This window comes from Tachysurus vachellii, chromosome 7, assembly GCF_030014155.1.
Source record: "Tachysurus vachellii isolate PV-2020 chromosome 7, HZAU_Pvac_v1, whole genome shotgun sequence".
Taxonomy (NCBI): domain Eukaryota; kingdom Metazoa; phylum Chordata; class Actinopteri; order Siluriformes; family Bagridae; genus Tachysurus; species Tachysurus vachellii.
The window spans coordinates 4,682,388-4,705,934 of record NC_083466.1 but is presented as its reverse complement, the minus strand read 5'-3'; the positions used below and the strand labels follow the sequence as shown (position 1 = coordinate 4,705,934).

General features: G+C 38.0%; 1 protein-coding gene and 1 long non-coding RNA gene across 2 annotated transcripts; both read left to right on the top strand.

The window, feature by feature from the left end:
• Positions 1-41: 41 nt before the first annotated feature.
• LOC132848326 (uncharacterized) lies at positions 42-12,053 on the top strand. Its single transcript, XR_009648722.1, has 3 exons — positions 42-174; positions 325-432; positions 10,001-12,053. It is a non-coding gene; the product is annotated as an uncharacterized LOC132848326 (long non-coding RNA).
• A 7,029-nt stretch (positions 12,054-19,082) lies between these two features.
• On the top strand, positions 19,083-20,713 carry LOC132848097 (uncharacterized). Its single transcript, XM_060873599.1, has 3 exons — positions 19,083-19,236; positions 19,535-20,244; positions 20,340-20,713. The coding sequence occupies exons 2-3, from the start codon at positions 19,914-19,916 to the stop codon at positions 20,711-20,713; spliced, it is 705 nt and encodes a 234-aa protein (XP_060729582.1). The 5' UTR covers positions 19,083-19,236; positions 19,535-19,913.
• Positions 20,714-23,547: the final 2,834 nt, after the last annotated feature.

Sequence of the window (23,547 nt, the reverse complement as noted above, 5' to 3'; positions counted from 1 at the left end):
CTATTTCCCCCATCCCTCTTTCTGTAATTATTCTGTGCTGTTGTGAATCTGCTGACATCTACATTCTTGTCTGTTTCATATAAAGAAAATAATGGTGTGGAGAGAAATGTATACATAACATGAAATTATCAAGTGACAAATATTATACAGGGATGGGCAGTATTTATGATACAGGTATTAAAGAATATGTATTCAATACAAAAATATTTTTTTTTTATTTATTTGTATTTGATGGTGATTATGAAAAATGCTTATTATTTTGAATAAACATACTTCAGTGCTTTGTATTTTTGAAGTTTAAAGTACTGTATTATACTTTCTGAGGCGTCTACGTGATGACATCATGAGAGAGAAAAACGACGGCGCCGCACTGATATCCATTGTCCAGAACTTGCCCAGATCACATCAGCATAAAGGCTAATTAAAGCGCGGGTGAGTAACTTACACAGACAGCTTTTCGGTGATTTATTTATTTATCTATCTATTTATTTATTTATTTTTAGCAAAAACAATTGCAACATTCTTCGCCGTTAAGTTGTGGAGTTTCATCAAAGCCCAGGCTTTAATCTTTCATCAAAATGGAATATTCGAACGCGACCTGGCAGCATTTAAGGCGGATATTTAGCCCCACTTTAAGCCTAACGTGCAGTGAATATAAAAAGCAAACTGCTTCATCGGTGTTTATTTACAGTATTAATGTATTTTGTCATGCTATGTGGTTAAAGGGGTGCATCCTTTGTGTACAGTAGACCGAAAAGTATTTATTTATATGATCCAGAAACTAAGCTCAAACATCTCTAATGTCAAGAAGAACCCTGAGGAGAACTGATAAGGATATTGCTTCTAAAGTAAATGATCTAAAAGAAGTTGTGTGACGTGCCTGTGTTGTGCAGCTAACATCTGGTCTATTAGTTTGTCTTTAGCTTTATCTAGGTGTGACTGTACACTGGTTTAAGCCACACACATTGGAGCGTGTCTGCTAACCTCTTATATAAAAATATACATTAATAGTGTTGTTCAGAGCTGGAAGTAAACTTAGCTTTAAAATGTGAATAAAGAAATGGACTAAAAAGGTTGCTGTTTTATGTGTTACCTAGTTGTACATATCAGATTTATGCATGCCGCCTTTATTAGACAGATATAAAATGTTGCTTTAGAACATTGTTCACTTAATCAACTGAGACTAGACTCTTCCTGGGGAAAAATACAAAATACAGTAGTTTATTTTGATACATGTAGTGATTGCTGTAGTTTATTTTTTGTAAATACACTTACAAAAAAGCTATTTGTTAAAAAAATATTAGAATTAAAATAAATCAGTGTGTGTACATATGTTATATGCAAAAACCTTGGTATTTATATACATATGCAATATCTGAAGAATGCATAATGATTTTTCCCTATATTAGATTAGATTAGATTCAACTTTATTGTCATTGTGCAAGGTACATGTACAGAGCCAATGAAATGCAGTTAGCATCTAACCAGAAGTGCATAGATGGCTTATTTACAAGTGGCAGTGTAATAAATGAGGGTATGAGGTTATACAGAAGGTGTGGCAATATGTGCATATAACTGAATAAGGGTAGTGTGGTTTTTATATAAGTATGATACAGTATGAAGTGGTATGACAGATAGCTGTACAAAAGGAATGTCATTATGAGTATATACAGCTATATATATATATATATATATACACACACACAGACTAGACAGTATAAATATGGATGGACACACAGAAGTGTAATGATAGTTTTTGGGTGGTGCAAGGATGCATGATTTTAAAATGGTGCAAAATAGTGCAAAACACAGAAGAAAAGTGACAGTACAGTGGTGATTGTTAACACCATATCAGCTGTATATATAACAAAAAAGCATTTTCTTCTTACACTTAAACCCTTGGCAATTTGGCATTTACCCTTGGGAAATGATCAAACATGATGTATTTTTTGGTGCTTATTCCATGTCCACTGCATTTGGTTTCAGTAGTCACAACTTTTTAAATAGTCTATTATTTTACATTTTTTTTATATGCTCTAGATCAGAGGTATTGAACTAAAATTTACTTTGTAGAGGTTTGCTCTATCTATGTCTTCATAGAGCTCACTTTGTGCAGAATGATGATATCATGCTAGTAGGCTTGAGATAAGCCCTTGGTTTCAGTAATGTGCAGCATAGAAAGACTAGTTCTCTGCATAGATCAATTAAGCAACCATTGATGAACATATTATAGAGCAGACATATTCAACTAAAATTTAAAGATGTCCAGTAAGAGAAAATTTCTTGAAGCAAAGGTCCGGAAGATCATAATGTCTAACTAGTTAGTGTGATATATATTTAAGTAACCTAGTAGTTGTATCAACATCTGCAAGCAATCAATACCTGACTGTCAAATCAAATAAATTCAGTACAATTAAAAACTTTTTGACAATATTTATTGTCACGTAACATAGAACTGAACATATGTATGATTGTAGATATGTATAACGTTCTCTCATTAAATAAATAAAAGTAGGGCTACATTTCAAAATAAGAGAAAATAAATAAAATGTGAAAATTGTGTATGTTTAAATAAAGTGCTTAACTTGATGCCTGATGACGCCTGAGATAGGCACAGGCTCCCCGTGACCTGAGTAGTTCAGATAAGTGGTAGAAAATGAATGAATGAATGAACTTTCCCCTTTATATCTGAGTGAGAGAACTGAGCTCTAGTTTGGCTTGGCAAGATTTTAAACCTGGGCTTGACTGGAGTCAGGGCCGCTCTCATACACATGTGGAGGTGCTCATTAGTGACCCTGGAACGATATTTAGTTTGGATTATGTTCATTGTAGAGAAAGCTGCCTCGCAGTTTTATGTAGAGCCAAACATGGTCAGGATGTATAGGGCTACTTCCCTCAGATCTGGGAAAGCTGTCTCAGGGACACTGTCTTCAGATTTGAATGGATATGTTTGTTGAAAACCTTTATTGTATTGTATTGTCTCATAATGGCGTTTCACATTGCCACTTTTAATAAGTGCCACGGTTTCTGAACATATGAGACACACTGGTTTAGTGTGAAGTGGGAAGTGTGAACAGAAATGAGTCTGTCCATTCTGGATTAAATGCTCTTTTTTCTGTGTCCACCTTTCTTCTTTTGGAGAGCGCCATTTGTTCTTTATTCTCCCTTTCTCCATCTCACTCGTCTGTCTCTCTCCGTTTCTCCATCTCACTCAACTGTTTCTCTCCCTTTCTCCCTCTCACTCGACTGTTTCTCTCCCTTTCTCTGTCTCACTCCTCTTCTTCTTCTTGTGGTGTTTTATGGCGGTTTGGCAGACCAACGAAAAGGTGCATTACCGCCACCTACTGATCTGTGTGGAGCGAACACAGAGAGGAAAAATTAAAAAAATTAAACCTAAATTCTATCTATCTGTTCCTGTATCTTTTAGATATTTAAAGAAAATTCTTGAGTTCTCGATTGCCCATACTCGCTTACCAGCAGTACCTTAAGAGAAATATTGTCCACTCCTATCCACCCTAATTCCTGAAATAACTGAAATCTGTCCCTTTAATATGCAGGACACTTATCTAGTAATTCCCCACACTTCTCCCATTCACCCGATTCATGCTTTCCTATTCTAAAGAGATTATGGTTTAGTGCAGTATGTCCAATTCTTAATCTCGTGATGACGACATCCTTCTTTCTATTTCCCAATCTTTTCCTCTCAATTCCAACATTCTCCTGTATCTGGAAGAGATGTCTTCCTTTATTCCCACTATTCCATACTTCCTGCCATCTTTTACGTACTTCTGATGAAATCAGTGCCTTGAATTCAGCTCTACTCAAAGCTACCTTAATGTCTATCTGAGAGTGATTCAAGGCTTTCTTCGCTAGCAGGTCCACCGTTTCATTTCCATCCACACCAACATGAGTACCTGACCCAAAGAAAGTTTACCTCCATCTTCAGCTGCCTAGTTCTAAACAGACTCTGTAGGATTTCTAATAATAAGTCTTGACTTGATTCAGATTTTCCACTTCTTAGACTAGTGAGGGCTGCCATTGAGTAACTACAAATCACCGTTCTTTCTGGTTGGACTTCTTTCTGGTTGGACTTCTAGTAGGGCTAGTATGATAGCTAAAAGCTCGGAGGCAAAAACTGACACTTGATCTGAAAGTTTTTTTGCAATCTTTGTCTCAAGAGGGATGAGATATATACTGGGAAGCAGGGATATATACTGCTGCTGCAGTCCTTTCAGATTCTGGATCCTTAGAGCCGTCAGTAAATACCTGTAGCGCATCGTAATACTCTCGTGTAATGTACTGTTGAACTACTATCTCAATTGGCATATTCATCCCCGGACTACTCAATATTTTCGAAACTTGTAAATCTATTACCGGGTTATGAAACAACCATGGTGGGATTGCTGGTAAAGCAACAGAAGGAGCAATTTCACAATTTTTCAGCTCCAAATTGTTCACCTCCTTACTATCCAACCAAAGCTTGTTATTTCCCTGTACTCATGTTCCCAACATTCTTTCAAAATCAATCTAACTGGATGATTTTCTAGATGACCCTTTACACCATACCAGTACCTTAGTCTCAGCTGAAGCCTGCTCAGTTCTAGGGGCAGTTCTCCCATTTCTACTTGAAGTGAGGCTACTGGGGATGATATAAACGCACCGCAACAAAGCCTGATTTTGAATTACCTCGATCTTTTTAAGTAATGTTTTGCTTGCAGAACTGTATATTAAACAGCCATAATCAATGTTCGACCTAATCACAGCACAATAAATTCTTTTCAAAGACTGACATGTTGCTCCCCACTCTACTCCTGACAAGCACCTTAATACATTCATTCCTTTTTTGCATTTTTCTATCAGTTTCTGAATATGTGTCCTAAAATTTAATTTAGAATCCATCCACATTCCCAAAAACTTTACTACCTTTACTTGTTCCAACTTATGCCCGTACATTTCAATATTCAAGCTTGGAGTGTTCTTCTTTTTCGAAAAGCACATCACTTGCCCCACTTATTTGCCCAATTCTCCACCTCGTTTACTGCTTTTTGATATTTTTTTCTACAAATAGAACATTTCGCCCCCTTTTCCATAGTGCTCCGTCATCAGCATATAGTGTCCTTCCCATTCCTTTGTCTACAGTGTGATAGATGTCATTAATCATTAAATTAAAAAGAATAGGGCTGCTCACACTTCCCTGGGGAGTTCCATTCTCAATCGGAAGGATTTTAGATAGCGCGGACCCTACTCTTACTTGAATTGTTCTTCCAAATAAGAAACTCATAATCCAGTTATACATCCTTCCACCGATTTCCAAGCTTTCCAGTTTCATCAGGAGCCCCTCTTTCCACAGCATATCATAGGCTTTTTCTACATCAATAAAAACACTCCCACTAATACTTCTTTATTAATTTGAGCTTTTCGAATTTCAGATTCCAAACACAATATTGCATCCATCATATTTCTCCCTTTTCTAAATACACTCTTACATGCTGAAAAAATGTTTCTACTTTCAATTACATACGTCAATCTATTCATTACCATTCGTTCCATAACTTTACATAAATTTGATGTCAGCGCAATAGGTCTATAGTTAATTGGTTGTGATTTCCATGCTTCCAATCTGCAGGCAGATTCCCTGATTCCCATATTCTGTTATTCCCATAAAAGTCTAAGAATCATACTCAAAAATAAATCCCGATAAATGCGAAATCATCTCATAGCATATGTCGTCCTTGCCTGGAGACGTACATTTAACCCCCACCAGTGCTCTCTTTAACTCGAATAAATTAAACTCTGTGTCTAGAATACTTCCAGATAAATTCTTCTTTTCATATATATGAGACTTCTCCCTAACTTTCTGTTCCCTATTATACCTCCTCATACTCTCTGACAAATTATCACTACTGTGCACCTTTGCACAGTTTCTACTAACATCTCTGCTATATCTCTTTCATTTATTGAAATTTTCCCATTGCTCACTAATACTGGTAAAGTGCTACTTTTCTGAATCCCTCCCATCTTCCTAATCATATTCCAAATTTCAACATCATCTCCTATTCTATTACAAAAACCTCTCCAGTAATTTCTTTTTGCTTTTCTTACCTCTCTCCTCACTACTGTGCTCTCTTATTGTCACGGACGCGGGGGTAAAAACGGACCCAAATGCAGGACAGCTTAACAAAAACAGGGATTTATTAACTAAAAAACACGAAACAGGACGAAGACAACAGCAGACAAAGACAACAGAAGACAATAGGATTCTGCCCTGCACAAGGCAACGCGGCTCAATTAAATAATACAAATAATCATGACACATGAGGGACAGGTGTGCAGAGGCGGGGAGGAAAAGACAAGGGCAGGGCAGACATGTGAACAAGGAACATAAACAAAAGGCACATGGCCAAAGTCCAGGCAGAGTCCTGACAGTACCCCCCCCTTGAGGCGCGGCTCCCGACGCGCCAATCCGTCCCAACAGTCCCCAACAGGGAGGGGGGAGCAGGGCACACGGCGAGGCAGGTGGGGGGAGCAAGGCACACGGCGAGGCAGGTGGGGGGAGCAAGGTACACGGCGAATCCTCCACAAAACAGAAAAAAAAATCAACAGAAAAAAAATCCATGGGGCAAATCACCGGCCTGCAACACCCCCCGCGGACAGGAAGTGGGGCGGCGTCTTCCACGGAAACCGGACAGGTGCGGGGCGATGTTGCAGGACACCGAAAAAACAAAACAAAACTCGGGCTCGTGATATGGCCCGCAACCAAGAAGTGAGGCGGCGCCCCCCGCAGAGAAACCGGAAGCGGGGCGACGTCCCTCATCGGAAAAATGCGGACCAATGTCACCAAAACCGCAAAGTCCAGGGAAAAAAAAAATCCAATAAGAGAAAAAAAATGCTCCCAATATCGGCCGGTCCAGGCTGCAGCTGTCCTGCTGGGTCCTGGTCTGGCGGAATCCTTCTGTCACGTACGCGGGATAAAAACAGACCCAAATGCAGGACAGCTTAACAAAAACAGGGATTTATTAACTAAAAAAAAAACGAAACAGGACGAAGACAAAGACAACAGAAGACAATAGGATTCCGCCCTGCACAAGGCAACGCGGCTCAATTAAATAATACAAATAATCATGAAACATGAGGGACAGGTGTGCAGAGGCGGGGAGGAAAAGACAAGGGCGGGGCAGACATGTGAACAAGGAACATAAACAAAAGGCACATGGCCAAAGTCCGGGCAGAGTCCTGACACTTATAATTAATGTACTCATCGAATAATACAGATTTTCTGGCTTTCTTCATCGCTTTATTCCTTTCCCTTACTGCATTTACATTTACATTTATGGCATTTAGCAGACACCCTTATCCAGAGTGACTTACAGCTGAGCAACTGAGGGTTAAGGGCCTTGCTCAGGGGCCCAGCAATGGCAGCTTGGTGGACCTGGGGTTTGAACCCATGACCCATGAGGGGTTTGAACCCATTTCCAAAACTCGCTTACTTAACTTTTCACACGGATTATAAAAATGTCTTTAAAAAAAACTTTAATACTTTGATTCCCTTCCCAAACTTCTGTCACAACCACCTCTTTGTCTACACTCTCTTCAACTTTCCTATATCCCACACCATGTATTACAAATGTAGCTATCCCACCTCCAATACCTTGTTTCCTATCTTTCCGGACTACAACATATCCTTGTAATACAAAATTAAATAGGGGTTTGGGCCAGGATTCCTGAACACATATTATGTCAGGTTTATTCTCTAAATCAGAAATGAACTTTTAAAAACTCCTGCCCATTAGCTATTAAGCTTATAGCATTCCACTGGAGTATTAACAACACCATTATGTGCCACCACATCCCGGCAGAGTGTTGTTTGCATCTTTAATTTCTCATTAATCATATCCACTGAAATACCTTCGATCTCTAGATACTTTTCTGCTGCTTTGATTATAATTTTGATTCTTTCTGTCCGGCTTTCAGTTTGTGCTGAACAGTTCACTACTTCAGCCAAAAAGGTAACAAATGCAACGTTATCCTTAATCCCAACTTTCTCTTTTGTACTTTCCTTTGCCATTACTGTCTTTCGTTGAATGATCTCTTTACTTTTTTCTTCTGATTCCAAATTCTATCCTACTTTTTTTAGTGCCTCGGAGTATGACACTCCTTCCTGAATTCTAACACTTTGTACTTTCCTTTGTAGTTTCCTCACACTGCATCCTCCATATCCCGCACTGTAATCCCCACCACAATTACAACACTTGGGTTTAACTTCTTGCCCGCATTTCCCATATTCATTTTCTCCACCACATCTCGCACACCTCTGTTTGCCTCTACACACCGCTGCTACATGACCGAACTTTTGGCATTTATAACATCTTAGAGGTGGGGGTATATAGAGTCTAACTGAAAAACTCATATACCCCAACATGACTTTACTTGGCAGTTTTTCCTCATCAAAATGAACCATTACTGAGAGACTGTTCCCCCTTTCATTGTTCCTGTTGCATTTTAGCCTTTTTACATCAATCACTGCTGCTCCTATAAGACCTTTCTTAATCTTTTCAACGGTAACCTCTGTGGGAATTCCTGTTATTACCCCTCTAACCCCTTCCTTTCTTCTTGAATTGAACAAATCACTCTTTGATCCATGATTGACTTAACTCCTACAGCCCTTTTTTGTTGCATACTGTCCTTACAATATATTATCAATCTACCATCCCTCAATTTCTTCACACTTTCAACCAGTCCTATCACTTCCTTTATTGCTTTGGACAGCTTTAGCGGGTCATCGAAACATCGAAAGATCCGTTTACAAGTTTCATTACTACCTTATACTCTTCTTTCCTTCTTCTTGTCAGATGAGATCCATTTTCATCATCAGATTCAGATGTGCTACCTTTCTTCCTTTTTCGGTTTTCTACTACACTCCATTCATTTTCTCCATTCCCGCCTTCATCCGTTTCAAACATTCCCCCCTCCATTTCCGGTTCACTTCTGGACTCTACCCCACCTCCTACCATGCACTCTCCAGTCACAGATCAGCTGCCGCCAAACCGCCAAAGGCAGCCTCCCATGACCACCTCGCCAAGAGAGCCGTCTCACTCGTCTTTTTCTCTCCCTTGTTTTCTACATGTATCGCTATCTTTCTTTCATGTGTAACTTTACTCTAATTCTCTCTCTGTCTTGCTCTGTTGAGTCGCAGTAATGCACAGACTTGATTGGCTGAGTGGTATCATGTGGGATGGCTTAACTCACATGCAGTTGGTCTGTGCATTTCCACTTCCACTATTGTAAAGATTGCAAAAGCTGCGCCGGTAAAATAGAAGCGCCCCATCAAGTTTTACATCATAACCTTTTGTTTTGGCTGTAGGCAGCTTCTGGGTCCGGACCGCGGTCCGCCTGTTAGTGACCTATGCTCTAGATCAGGGGTGGCCAACACGCGGCTCCCGAGCCACATGTGGCTCTTTGCCTGGTTTCATGCCGCTCTTACATTCCTACCGAAGTTTGTATTTGTGTCTTTTTAATATGCGTGTTCGCTTCGCTTGAGTTCAATACGGTTTTTTTCGTCAAACGCGCATGTGAGTGGGATGAAAATACCTCAACGTTTCGCAGTAGGAGCAAGATCATTTGAGTAAACAATTTGTGTCAAGTTCGCTCTCAAAATGGCAGGGGAAAAAAGGTGATCATGTGTGCCCATGTGTATGATGTGGCTCTTTGCGGTAACACAGTAAAAAATGTGGCTCTTGGTCGCTGACTGGTTGGCAACCCCTGCTCTAGATAAAGCACATAAAACACTGTAACAAAACAGCACATTATGATATTTGTTTCAAAGTCAGCTCATTACTGAATATTGCTGTTGAGTATTTTTGTTAATAACAAAAAACAGTTACTTGTCTGTTATTTGAATGGGTATGCTTCTTGGTGTATATATTTTTTATTCATTTTAATTAGATTATTTTAATTACATTTATTTTTTTTATCTATCTACCTATTTGCTTTCTATTTACAGAAGCACATGTATGGAAGAGAAGGAGTACTGTTCCAGAGTCCTTTAACAATAACATCTACATAGATGCCATCTGTGTTTCGAGGGTCGTTCCTAATAAGTTTAAAGTGAGGAATAAAATTTTCGCAGGATTCGAGTCATCCGTCTTCTGGTGGGTCACATTAATAAGAATGTGGACTGGATCAACTATATATGCTACAATCTGCAAAGATTCATAAATTTCACCAGAGACGGTCTTAAAGGTACAGCCAAACAACTGGATGCCACAAGCCTCAGGGCATAGCAAAATAGATTAGCTTTAGATATGCTTCTGACAAAAAAAGTAGGTGTGACGTTTGGCACTGCCTGCTGTAATTCCATTCCAATTAACACTGGCCCAAATGGCTCACTTACCAGAGCCATTGATGAACTTACAGCATTAGCTAATGAACTTGCAAAAAATTCAGGCAAAGGTGACCCGTTGACAAACTTTTTTGAAACATGGTTCAGAAAGTGGAAAGGACTGATCCTCTCTGGCTGGGTAGCAGCAATTGTGGTAATTGGTGTTCTGATTCTCTGTAGATGCTGTGTTATTCCATATGCACGATGTCTAATTACCAAGTTGCTGACAAAGGAGAGACAATATCAGTTGACTAGAATGGAGCAGGATGGGTCAGCAGAACTGAGACTCGCCATCAGCAATGATGATAATTCTACCTTACACTTGCCTCCTAATGCAGAATCCAATGAATATGATTCAAAGTTGGATGCTGGAAAATAATAGATTAATTGTGTTTGTGTAGCTTTGCTATGTACATGTCTAATATATTGTTGTGAGCCAAAGGCATGCACGAGATGTTATCAGACACTGGCATGTACGGGATTGAGTTACAGGACTCTACATACCTGATACCGGTTCTCTTAATACTGGTTCTCAGCAAATAAATAGAAATAAATATATCAATACACCACGACCAATTATGAACTTATCCGTCATTAGACAGAAGGATATAGAAAGTGCAAAGAAAAGAAGAAACAGGGAAAGAAAAGAGAAACGTAAGGTGAATAAACAAATAAAGATTGATGTAAAAATACAAAAGGTTGAAGAATTGATTGAAGAGTTGAAAGATTTGAATATGAGTGTTTAGAGGAAGACACTGAGGGATCAGACGCTGTACCTAGACAGCTGGAAGAAGATTCCAAAAGAAAAGAAGACTATAATGCATTGTGTGTTATGATGTTTTATTTTCAGAATGTTCAAGAAAAATTCTGAAATGCTTTTCTTTTTCTTATAATCATGTATTCTCATGTAATAGAGTTGATTAGATTAATATTGTTTATTTTACTGTAAACTTTCTTGTAGTAAACACTTATAAAGCTTACTGTGTATTACCACTAGGGAGTATCCGCACGCAAAGTGTTTCAAGGCCTGCTGTTGAAATGAAGCTTTCTGTGTATCTGTGGGTAGTGACCTGCACGTGTAGTGTTTTATAGCTCACTATCAAATTCTATGGTGGGAGAAAGCTTCAGTTCTATATAATCACAGCCTGAGAAGTCGCAGGAAGTATGACCATATATAGACATTAGCAGCGCACACAGAGTCACTGGCGAGATATGTTTGGGAAACCGAGAAGTGTTTATGAAATAAGATGGTAGCCGTCTAAAAGGCACAAAGCCAATCAAACTGGCCACAGTAAAAAAGTATAAAAGCCCGCCTTGAATCACATTGTGTGTGCATTCTATTGTAGACAGCCTTAGGGCATGTTATACTTTAGGTGTATCATGGAACAAACGCAAGTTTACACTTGGAGAGTGTTTCTTGGTTTGTTATAATCTTTGCATATTAATACTTTCTACTTATTCTAGTACTGTTTGATTATTTGAAGGAAGATTTTATTTGTAAATTTCTTTTTATTTTACATATATTACACACACCTATCTGTATTACACTACTTTTAATAAAAACAAGGCCTCCCATTGTGAGGATCCTGAAAAGACAAAAAGGTATAAGTCTGCCTCCTTCACTTAAAGATTCAAACAATAGATTAAGTAGAAGACCTTGGAGAGGAGCCTTTGTTAGAAGACCGAAGGGACTTCAAAGGACCCTGCGTTCAAGGTAAGACCAACTTTGATAGTTGATCTTGTGTTTCCAACACGACTCCGTGCCTATTAGGACACATTCCTTAGCGGTGGTGTGCAGGGTTTCCTACGCTAAGGGACAAGTACGTCAGTATAATTACATCAATATCTACACTTTGCTCACTAAATAAAGGGGTATCTGTCGTGTATATCTGATATGTGTATATGTATATACATATGTCTATGTGTATATGTATGTGTGTGTGTGTGTGTGTATATATATATATATATATATATATATATATATATATATATATATATATATATATATATATATATATACATATACATATGTCTATATGTGTATATGTATATACATATGTATGTGTGTGTATATATATATATATATTATATATACACACATACACATGTATGTATGTTTTATTAGCACAAATTTGTATATAATCACATGCGTTTTTTAATAGTAAAGTAGAGAAAAATTAGGGAATTTTGGTGGCAAAAATAAGCAATATGTTTTTGTTCATATACAAATCTTACTCCCTAACCACACTCATAGGTGGGTTACCTATGTGTGTGTCACTCTGCAGAGAATAAAGTTAGGTACTGTTTTTTCATCTGTTACCTGGTCTTTTTGACTTATTTTTCTCAGATTTTCACCACTCTATCTATCTATCTATCTATCTATCTATCTATCTATCTATCTATCTATCTATCTATCTCTCTAGCATTTATACTTGATATTAAATTACACAGGGCATAACAAGAGGCCACATAAATGCACATTTTAACTGATTAAAACGTATACACATCATTTATTGTGAGATTTTAACATTTCATTTAAATTTCTTTCAATTGTATATGCAGAATTCAGCCATTTTCTTAGTGTAGACACTTTTCCATTATGAAAATAATGGAAGCATAGGGGATCGAGTCACCTAGCAACGATTTAAGGACGTTCACACTGCATGTGATGATTTCTTTGAAACTTTACATCACCTCTGAACATTCAGCTACTTGACAGCAGAGTAATATAAACTAAGACTGTGCCGTCTGTCAACAGAAGACGACATGATGTGACCTCCAGTGTGAACAACTTTGCTGTTGTTGGGGACAATAAAAATAACGTTTAGCTAATACAGCACAAGATTGTTTTTAACTTGTTATATTTAGTCATGGCTAAACTGCAATAAAGTAGAATGTGGAATGTTATTAGCTAGATTACACCATATTACCATAAATTACACCATAGTATTCTGAGTTATTTATTATATCTGAACAGCGATGCATTGCTTTTCTTCAAATGCTAGGTAATAGTTACCTATCGGCAACAAATGGGGGATTTATTTATTTTGACAAACACAATCAATTTGGGACACAACTAAGGGCTCAAAAAAAATTACTTGATCGTAATGTCAGTATTGGGTGTAAGTTCTGATTTTTGGGAGAATTACCCCGATCCCTATAGAAACTACAGTCCTGGTGTATGTCATGCATCCTTTCACAGAAGAAAATGTGTGTCTATAAAGGTATTATAGTACCTATTGTCACTGTTGAATTTGTATTTGTAGAAAAAAGGCATGCATGTGTATCAGAAAATTCTATGGCAGTTGAAAAAATATTCTCTTCCACACTCACACCTCTTCAAATGTTTCAGTGCACAAATCCTAATTAGCAAGTAAATTTACAGTAATTATCCTAATCACAAGTTAAGAATCATTTGTTCACAGTTTTGCTGTTGTTATGGCCAATATAGTACACAGTTACACACCTGCTTGAATCGGCCACTACATCTTTTAAATACAGTTTTTTGCTCACAAATGACGTTATATGTGCTCTTGCTTTTAGATCACTTATGTGAAATGTAGGACAAATGGGATTTATGCACATGTAGAGCCAGGGGTGAGCACTGTTCAGAGTTTAGAGAACTTTTGGATTGCCTAGAACCCATATTAATGTCAAGTGTGAACAGCATTGGTGTCTACACATGCATTGGAGCGTATTTGCTATGGCCCAAATTGGATAACCATAAACTTGGTCAGGGTGGCTCCAGTTCAGTAGTAGGTGGCAATATGAAGCAGGTCTGACAACTGCAAAGTAGAAGAAGGAGAAGAAGAAGAAGAAGAACCGTTTACTTTGTTATGGTTCGGATATCCTTTTTTCATCCCTTGTTACGAGGTAGCAGTCAAAAAAGAGCAACAGATCACCTATCAGTATATGATGTAGAATCCTTCTGGTACTAGTGATTGGAAAAATGAAGCATTTTGAAGCCTCAAATCAGTTGAATTAATTGCTTTGCAAAATGATTCAGTGTTAACATAATAGTGTGAAGGAACTGAGATCTAGGCCCAAATATAATGACACCTTTTACAAAACAATTGCAAATGTCTTCAAACAGTGTACAATTTACAACTCACTAAATAATATTAAATATTAGTGTTTTAGTTATGTTTTTTGTGAAGACAATTTACATGCAATTACTATCACTCTCCTATTTAATTACTCTCGTGTTTGTCAGGAAAGCTGCCCAGAGGAAAGGAAAATCAAACATGAGATCTCCTTATCAACTCACATCTTTCTCCTAGACAGAAATGAGATCAAGTGAACATCAAAGTTGTGAGACATAAGGCTAAAGTCTCCTGCTTCTCACATGTTTCTCCTGAGACAAAAAATGACATTCTTTCATGTTTGTCTCCTCTAAAGCTTCATAAGAGATCTCAGCTACATCACTCACTGTGCTCAGATTATTCTCCTTAAACAGAGACACTCAAATTCTTACATTTATCTCCTCTAAAGCTTCATAAGAGATCTCAGCTACATCACTCACTGTGCTCAGATTATTCTCCTTAACCAGAGACACTCACACTCACATTTATCTCCTCTAAAGCTTCATAAGAGATCTCAGCTACATCACTCACTGTGCTCAGATTATTCTCCTTAAACAGAGACACTCAAATTCTTACATTTATCTCCTCTAAAGCTTCATAAGAGATCTCAGCTACATCACTCACTGTGCTCAGATTATTCTCCTTAAACAGAGACACTCAAATTCTTACATTTATCTCCTCTAAAGCTTCATAAGAGATCTCAGCTACATCACTCACTGTGCTCAGATTATTCTCCTTAAACAGAGACACTCACACTCTCACATTTATCCCCTCTAAAGCTTCATAAGAGATTTAGCTACATCACTCACTGTGCTCAGATTAATCTCCTTAACCAGAGACACTCACATTCTCACATTTATCTATTTAGGCCTGGTCCTCTCTCGTCCTTGACTGGTGTCGCTCGTCCTTATATGCCTCCAAGCTCCCTCATGAGAGGACTCGAGACCGGTGTGACTCGCAGGTGACGCTCATTCTCAAATCACACACCGGTCTCACTCGCTCCTCCTACGTCTCTCGCTCGTCTACCTCACCAAAATGTATGATGTAAATGGTTGTTAAACTTAAGAAATTAAAATTTCCATACGTGTGTGGATATATGACAGAGTAAATATATGTTCAATACATTTTTACACATCCAATACCAAATCTTATCCCATTTACATCTATATAATATGAAGTATATTACTGGATATAAAATGACATACTGTATATTGTCACATATAAGTAAATATATTGTCACATTTTTCAATATATGAAAAGCAGCAATTTCTTATTACTCAATTTATTTTAATATATTTACACAATATATTATTCTGTATATTTTTAATATACAATTATTTAATTTCCTTTATAGATTAGACAATATATTTTCTTTCCGTAAAGGTGGCTATTATTCTTAGCTAGAGAGTTAATTTTTCAATTTTATTTTAAACTCACAATCAAATTACCTACATACATGATAATAAATAATAAAATCCATTGATTATACTACAGATATATTAAACAAAGAAAAATGTTATGTAGCAACCATAAAGAAATTGTATACAATTGTATACCATACCATTAATCATCTACTGTACAATTACAACAAATTCTTGTTGTGGTTATGCATTCATTCAATCAATCAATCCCTTTCCAATGTGTTTGGGAAATGTGATGCATATGCAATGCCTGGCATTGAAGACAAATTTAAAAACATTAGTTTGCTTAAAATATTTTCAAGAACTAGAACTTTTCTTTTTATAGGATTCTCAAGTAAGCTTACAATGTGAAAACAAGTTGCTCCTGTAACAATGTCCTGCTGGAGATCTAGTCCTGTGCATGAAAATTCATTCACAAAAGCAAGATGTCTCTCATTTGAAAAATTGTGTCCATCTTTATAAAAGAAAAAGAAGTCAATTTGACCATAACATACTTCATTCCCATTCCCATGAAATGTCACAGTGCAATTGTTTCTTCTTTTGGCTCTGACATACTGCTTTGAGGAATAGACAGTTCTGCCTATCTGAACTCTGCTAAATGCCTTCACAACATTACTATGTAAGCTATGTCCTAAAAACATTTCTAATGTAGACATGTCTGCGCAATCCAGCAAAAGATTGAAGGGAACACCCATTTCTTTCACTCTAAAGGCACCTGTGTTTGAAAAACAAAAATGACTTGTGTCATTTGTCATCTTGGCAATGAAATCAGCAGTGGTATTACCAATTTTGGTGGTTTGAGCAATATTTGGGAGACACTGAATAAGTTTCACTGCATTTACCATTTGTAGAGGAATATTTTGAGTTCCATGAATGAGACAAAGCAAATGTCCATTTTTGTCCTCAAAGTGAAAGCAAGAATGGGTCCACAAAGGTCCAAGAGCTCTAACACTGTCTGCTAAATGAACTAATAAGTGAACATTGGCTGTCAAGTATCTGTCACCATAAAGCTCATTCATCTGAGAACAAAACTTCCACAGAAGTTTCTCAGCGTGATCTATTTGTGCAAAGGTTATGGAATCCAAAAGAAGAATGAACATTGCTTCACTTAGCAGCAGAAAGTGATTGTAGTACAGGTTTGCAAGAATACCTCGAAAAACTACTGGCCCAAAGAACAACAACATACACCGGTACTCTGAAGCTTTATAGTACATTCTGTGGACAGAAACAGAGCGAGGGAAACGTGTTTTAAATGGTGGTTGAATTTCACTCATGCGTTTGTCTACTTCACTAATTGATCTGACCATGCTAAAAGAACAGCGTGAGAATTCTGTGGAAAACCACAAATGCATTAAAAGTCGCATTACACCAAGAAGCACAGAATGCATGTAATCAACACCTGTGCCTAAGATCAAATCAAAGCTATTTACTGTGCTGAGGTATGTGGGACCCTTAACTCCACGCACTATGGTTTCTGAATCAAAGGACAACTTGGCATCTTCCACAAATCTCGTATGAGTACGTGCAGGACCCTTTGGATCTTCAGTTTGAAAGGGGAAAGTATGTACATGTCCCCTTTCTCCTGTTTTAATTGTCTTGCCAGGCTGTTCACATTTTAAACATCCAAAATGTCCATTGTACTGAATAGTATTTAACACTAAAGCTTTTGCCTTTTTGCATTAAAGGTTTTGACTCACCAAACCAAAGACCTGCAAGAATCATGTTTTCTCTGTTTGTACGCTCAACAAAATTTAGTTCATTTATGATACAATAAAAAGGCCACACTGAGAATTTAGAGGACTTGAAAACAGGAATGCCGTCTGTGTTCCAGAGTAAGGAAATATTGTGGGAATCACTAAGTAACCCACCACCTGCCAAAAACTTCTGATATACTTGTCCATCATATATATCCTCTACATTGCAGTGGCCCTTTTTTTGTCTAATGAATCTAAATTTTAACTTTTCCTCAAAACCTTTTTTTGCGAACAATGCCTTAATTTGAGATTCAATTGGAACTTCAATAAAGTTGATACCTCTGCTTCACAGACCTGACACTGGGCGTTATCGCTCTCTACTGACATATAACAACCATTGCAATATTTGTGCACAATAAATGAGGGACCTGCATTATCAAAGATTTGTTTGATTTTTTTTTTAGATTTCCCAGGCACTCTGTTTGATGTTCTACTGGACAATGCAGGGAGATCAATTTGACCAAGTCACTCAGGGCTTTCCCTGTAATTTTGTGTCTATTAGCAAAAGCTAGTATAATGAGAACGCTTTCTGCAGTAGATACAGGAGCATTTTTGTAAAGTGAACAATCACCAGGCTTTTCCTTAAATTGAATTTCTGCATCATCATTAAGGTCATTGTCAAATAAAGTGCCATCATTCCACTCATCATCAATACCATAGTGAATAGGATCAAAATGTTCCACATCACAATCAGTAGTGTACGGAGTGTAGTCTTGTCTTGTATAAAACTCTTCATTAACATTACAAAGTTCAGGTCCGTACATTATAGAAGATCCCTCTGTCTGAGAAATGCCATTGTCCACTCCAAGCACTTCTGCACAGCAATCTGCTCTGTGGATTGACATGTCTCCTAAGGTTGCAGGGTTTTTTTGCTGCAAGAAAAGAACAAATACCAACGTGTGCAAACTTTCAAAAAACAAACAAACAAACAAACAAACAATAAATTCTCACTTTGATGATTTTTCTTCTATATCTTTTGGTTTTTGATTGGTCCTTAATTTTCCTTCTCCAACGAGACTGATTAATGGTTATTTGTGCCATCCTTTCTCTTGTGACTCAAGAGTATATACTGTACTACTCAACCAAATAACTTGCTTAAAAAATGAAAACAAACAATACTGTGGCAAGTTTATTTGCACTGCTTCTTTTATAAATTAGCCAAACACATCTGACATTGTTAGCTAAAGTATTTTGCCTCACTTGGCAGTATAGGTGTTGCACTGATTACATCAGGTGTGCACCTGTGAGCGATGATTGCCATGAATGTCATGGTGCACTTAAACAAGTAGGAGACGGTTCAAACCATAGATACAAATAACCATAAACACAACATTTATATTGCCCATTGTAAAAACTGCCATTTTTACCACCAAGTGTAATGGCACTAAACAGTGAGGGAAGCAGAAAGAGAAGGTAAGTAGCCCACAAAGATCTTTTTATTAGGCATAGTTTATGGTGCTGAGAATTTGTTTATTATAATTTGGTCTTGTCCACAGAACAGAGATCAGTGTGATGGAGATACCTAAAAGAATCCGTAACCCAATCAAAAAAAACAAAGGTCAGTGGGCCAGCCACTGCCCTACAAAATGAAGAACAAGAAGGTAAATAAGTTTAATAGTTTTGACAGTCAATTGTATTAAAGGCTTCATTTAAATTAAGTCTGTACATCAATAAGCCTTTGTGTGTCCCTTAGGCTTGCCTTGAACCCATGACTTTTTGAATTACTGATACTCTGCCAATTAAGCTATATGCTTGCTTACAGTGTTTGGGAAATTTTTGGTGGTTGGATGTTAAATGTAATGTGCAAATATGTATTGGGGTTTATTATGAATCAAAAAGCTTCAATGTTGTATTCCTAGTGACTGTTTATTGACTTTGGATTTATTCTTACAATTACAGGACTTATGGATATACTGCAAGAATTTGTAAGACCTGCGACATACTTACAGAAAAGGAGTTGCCAATTACTAGCTTTGAGGGACTCATTCCAGGAACTCGAGTTCTCGCAAGATGGTCAGACAACAAATTTTATAATGCCACTGTAGATCACATTGGGTTCTGTGACCAAAAGCAGGACCCGAGAAAGGGTGCAAAGAAGGACATAAAAAGAAATTATGCATCTGCTGAATCATTTTATAATCAGAATCGGGTCGCTTCTGCACCAGCTGAACATGGTCCTTTCTCTGCACTAACCCAGCCTCTGTCTCCAGGATTGCCACCAACCCAACATCAATCTGTGCAATTACCATGCCCTGTTAAGCCTTTTAATCCACAGACTATGACACCATCTGAGTATTGTAATCAAGACCAGCCAGGTTTATTAGATTTAGATGAACATCAAAGACAAACCATTACACATAATTCAACCCCAAAAGAAACATTTTTGGGGCTTCTGTATAACCCGTCTATACCTCACCCTTCAGCTGAAGTTACAATTCAGGATGACCAGCTTGGATTAGAGCCTGAGGAGAAGTATGAAAAACCCACAGTCAGATCACAGAACGCATCCTATGAAAATGAACAATGGGAGCCATGTGAAACATGCAAGCTGGAGGTACAGGCATTACTTAAAGAGAATAAGATGATGAAAGATGTGCTGTCCAGCATGAGTAAGTAAAATGATTGCATGTAAAGGGACATTTCTGATTCATTAATAATTCCTCATCCACTGGAAAAGCTTTTACTCCTACCTTTTCTGTTTCAGATCTTGAACACCTACAGGCACTCAGAGACTTTATAGATAAGATGGAAGACTACAAATCACGTGAAAGTGGAGTGCTGATGCCTCAAACCAGACCTGGCCAACAAGAACTTTACCCAGACAGTGGTCTGCTTTTGTCCTCTACCAAACTAGCAGCTATTCACCAAGAGTCAAAGAAGGACTGTCTTCGTCTTTTCCATCTACTCTTTGATCAGTTCTTCACTCATGAAGAATGTTCAAACTCTGTAGCGTTTGGAAAGCATGGCAAAGTCCCAGAGGGCAAGACAATTTTGGATAAAAGTAAAGTAAATGGAATACTAAGTAAGTTCCTAAATCCCTTTTATCAAATTTGTCAACTTCATGTTCCATACATTTAATCTAATGTTTGGTCATGTTATAGGAACAATGGGATTAAAAGTATAGTTACAGTATTTCCCTTGACCAGTTCATGTAACATTTTCCTTTTTTCCCGAATTGTAGCTTATGTCATGAGCTGCGGCAAATGTCATGTATGGAAACCAGTTGAAAAGTCAAAGCTGAAGAAAGCCCTTATAAACAAGTGTCGCATGAGATCAACTTAAATGTTTATGTAATTGTAGTGTTACATCAATGATGTTGTCACTTACTGGTCTTTTATATTTGCTGTTTCTGTATTTAAGTATCTATATGTAGCTGTGCTACACTCTAGTCTAGAATTTAGTCTAAAATGCTGCTTATAAAGTGTAAAAAGAAACAATATATATTTTAGTTTGATATTGTAGAAAACTTTTTCTCTAAGATTAAAATCTGTGTCTTTACAGAGATTGCAAAGTATTATTAAGCATGTAAAATGAATCTTGAAACCTACATGAGTAAAGAAAATGTTAACCTCATACTGAGCACAGTAAAAGCAGCCTAACGTCTGAGCAATAAAACTTTCTGCAAGACACTAAAGAGCTCTCCCATCTTCATTTTAATACAGTCTCATGGATGTCTTGTCTTCTCCAAATTTACTTTAGTCTCATTTATTTGTATATTCCCTGGGCAATTTTATGAGGAAAATGTGAAGTCAAATCTGAAACCTAAAGATGAGAATCACAACTATAAATGCTGAGCTTAGTAAGAGCAATCTCTGAGTGAAAACACTTTCTCTAATTAGTCTTGAAAGAGATTACAGCAAGACAATAAAGAGAGTTTTAGGAGAAACATCTGAGACACTGCTGATACTACAAGAGCTAAATAAGAATCTCAATTAAGTCTCAGATATTTCTCATGTCTCAGTTGTGTCTACTCTTATTTCGCCTAATGGATTTTAGGAGAAACATGGGAAGACAAAGCTGACACCTAATTTAGACAATAAAGAGATAATTCAAGCTTCTCTCACCACAATCTCAGTTTTGACTCTCTTAGACAGCTCTCATTTGCGTCTATATTTGTTTCTCCTAAGGAATTTTAGGAGAAATGTCTGATAAACAGCTGACACTTAATCAAGAAACAGGAGAATCACAACTATGTCTCCTGAGCTTAGAAAAAGCAACCAATGAGCAAATAGTTTTTCCTCTGGGTGCCTATAAAACAAATGCAAAGTGAAGATGTAATGTTATGACTCAGGGAAACAGAGATAAGACCTCTTGGATGATAAGATAGGGTGCTTTTTTGCAAGTTGTTTCAGGCCTTACAAGCTTGTGTGTGAAAGTGAACTTATGTTTTACAAAAATCAATCTGTGGCAAGAATAAAAACAAGACATATATATCATTAGTTATTTTGAAGTTTAATTGTAGAGGGTTTAGCACTCGTTTGCATGGCAAATATGTAGCTAGATATTGACAGATATTTTTTGGCAAGTTGAAAGTGATGAGGGAAGAAAGTTTGATATTTTGCCCAAAACTCCAGTGGGTCACTTGTTCTGGTAATGTAAGGTATGTTTGTGTATTTCTGTACTTTAACTGTTGCATCTGAGGTGACACTGTGGACCTTTTGTTTCTTGCTTATCGTATGGTCCAAGAGTCCCATAGGTACTCCTCTCCATCTCCCTGTCCTCCTTCTGAAGTGGCTGCAGCTAAGGTTGATGGCTGAGGTGATGTTTCACACTTCACTGCACTCCATTTAGCAATGTAGATCACATAGTAGTAGCCTTTATTGTCACTGGTCACAGGTACCAGCGAAATTAGCCATCAACCTGTCCATACATACAATACATACAATATGACAAGGGGGGGACAGGACAGGAAGACAGGGAATTGAAAAGAAATACAGCATAACATGAGGGAAGGGAGGAGAAAAAAAACAACCCCCAGACTATGCTCCGGTGGGGAGTACAGTGTGGGAACAGGAAAAACACCTCAGCAACATAAGCACATAAAGAGTACACCATAAACACACGACTTGCAACGGGGGAGGGGAGTGGGGGTGGAGGTAATCCAGCACAGGCAAGCAGCCATCAGGTCCTGCAGCCTTTGTCTTCGGCGCTGGTCACAGACCCGCTTGTCAGACTGGCGGTACAAAGTGGTGAAGGCGTGGGATGGGGGTTGGGGGGGTGGGAGTGCATATCTTTATATATGTGCGTGTGTGTGTGTGTGTGTGTGTATGTATGTAAGTGTGTAGGCCTGGAGAGTTGCTGCTCCCGGCATCAAATCTCGGTGCCTCAGTCTGCAAGATTGTCATAGCGATATACTGTACAGCAAGTTGCCATGGAGACAGCCTTGATCAGGTCCCAGACAGAGTCAACAATCAGCAGGTGTCTGTGGAAGTGGGGGGGGAGGAATGCAAGAGCGTCTTGCTGCAGTGCTCTTCCAGGGAAATTGTTGTTCCAACAGCAGCCTTGGCTGAGGCCAGTGCTAGTTGAGGGGAGCCGAAAACAGATAAGATTGGGATTGTTTGGTCTTGGGGCGAGTAGACACATTCCAATTTACACGACTACTCTCTTAGTCCATTCTGGTCTCCAAATCGATCCATTTTTCTTTCCAAAGCAGTGAGCTTCTCTGTGATGTTAACCAAAGCAGTATCCAAAGCAGTGAGCTTCACCGTGATGTTATCCATGTTGCGGTTAATAGTCCCAGCCTCAGTGCTGACCGCTCTGCCCACTGCATCAATCATGACGGGCAGCCTTGGGAGGATTTGGACAGCTGTTACCGTCTTCTGAATTTCTCAATAAACCAGGGCAATGCCTAATCCAATCAGCAGAACTCCTGTTATCATGGTTCCCGAATAGGTAGATATCTTCAACGTCCT

Excerpts from the sequence above, each read along its gene's own strand:
- LOC132848097 (XM_060873599.1), top strand. The coding sequence starts at position 19,914 with ATGACACCATCTGAGTATTGTAATCAAGACCAGCCAGGTTTATTAGAT. Across the intron at positions 20,245-20,339 it reads AGATGTGCTGTCCAGCATGA|ATCTTGAACACCTACAGGCA; the intron begins GTAAGTAAAATG and ends TTTCTGTTTCAG.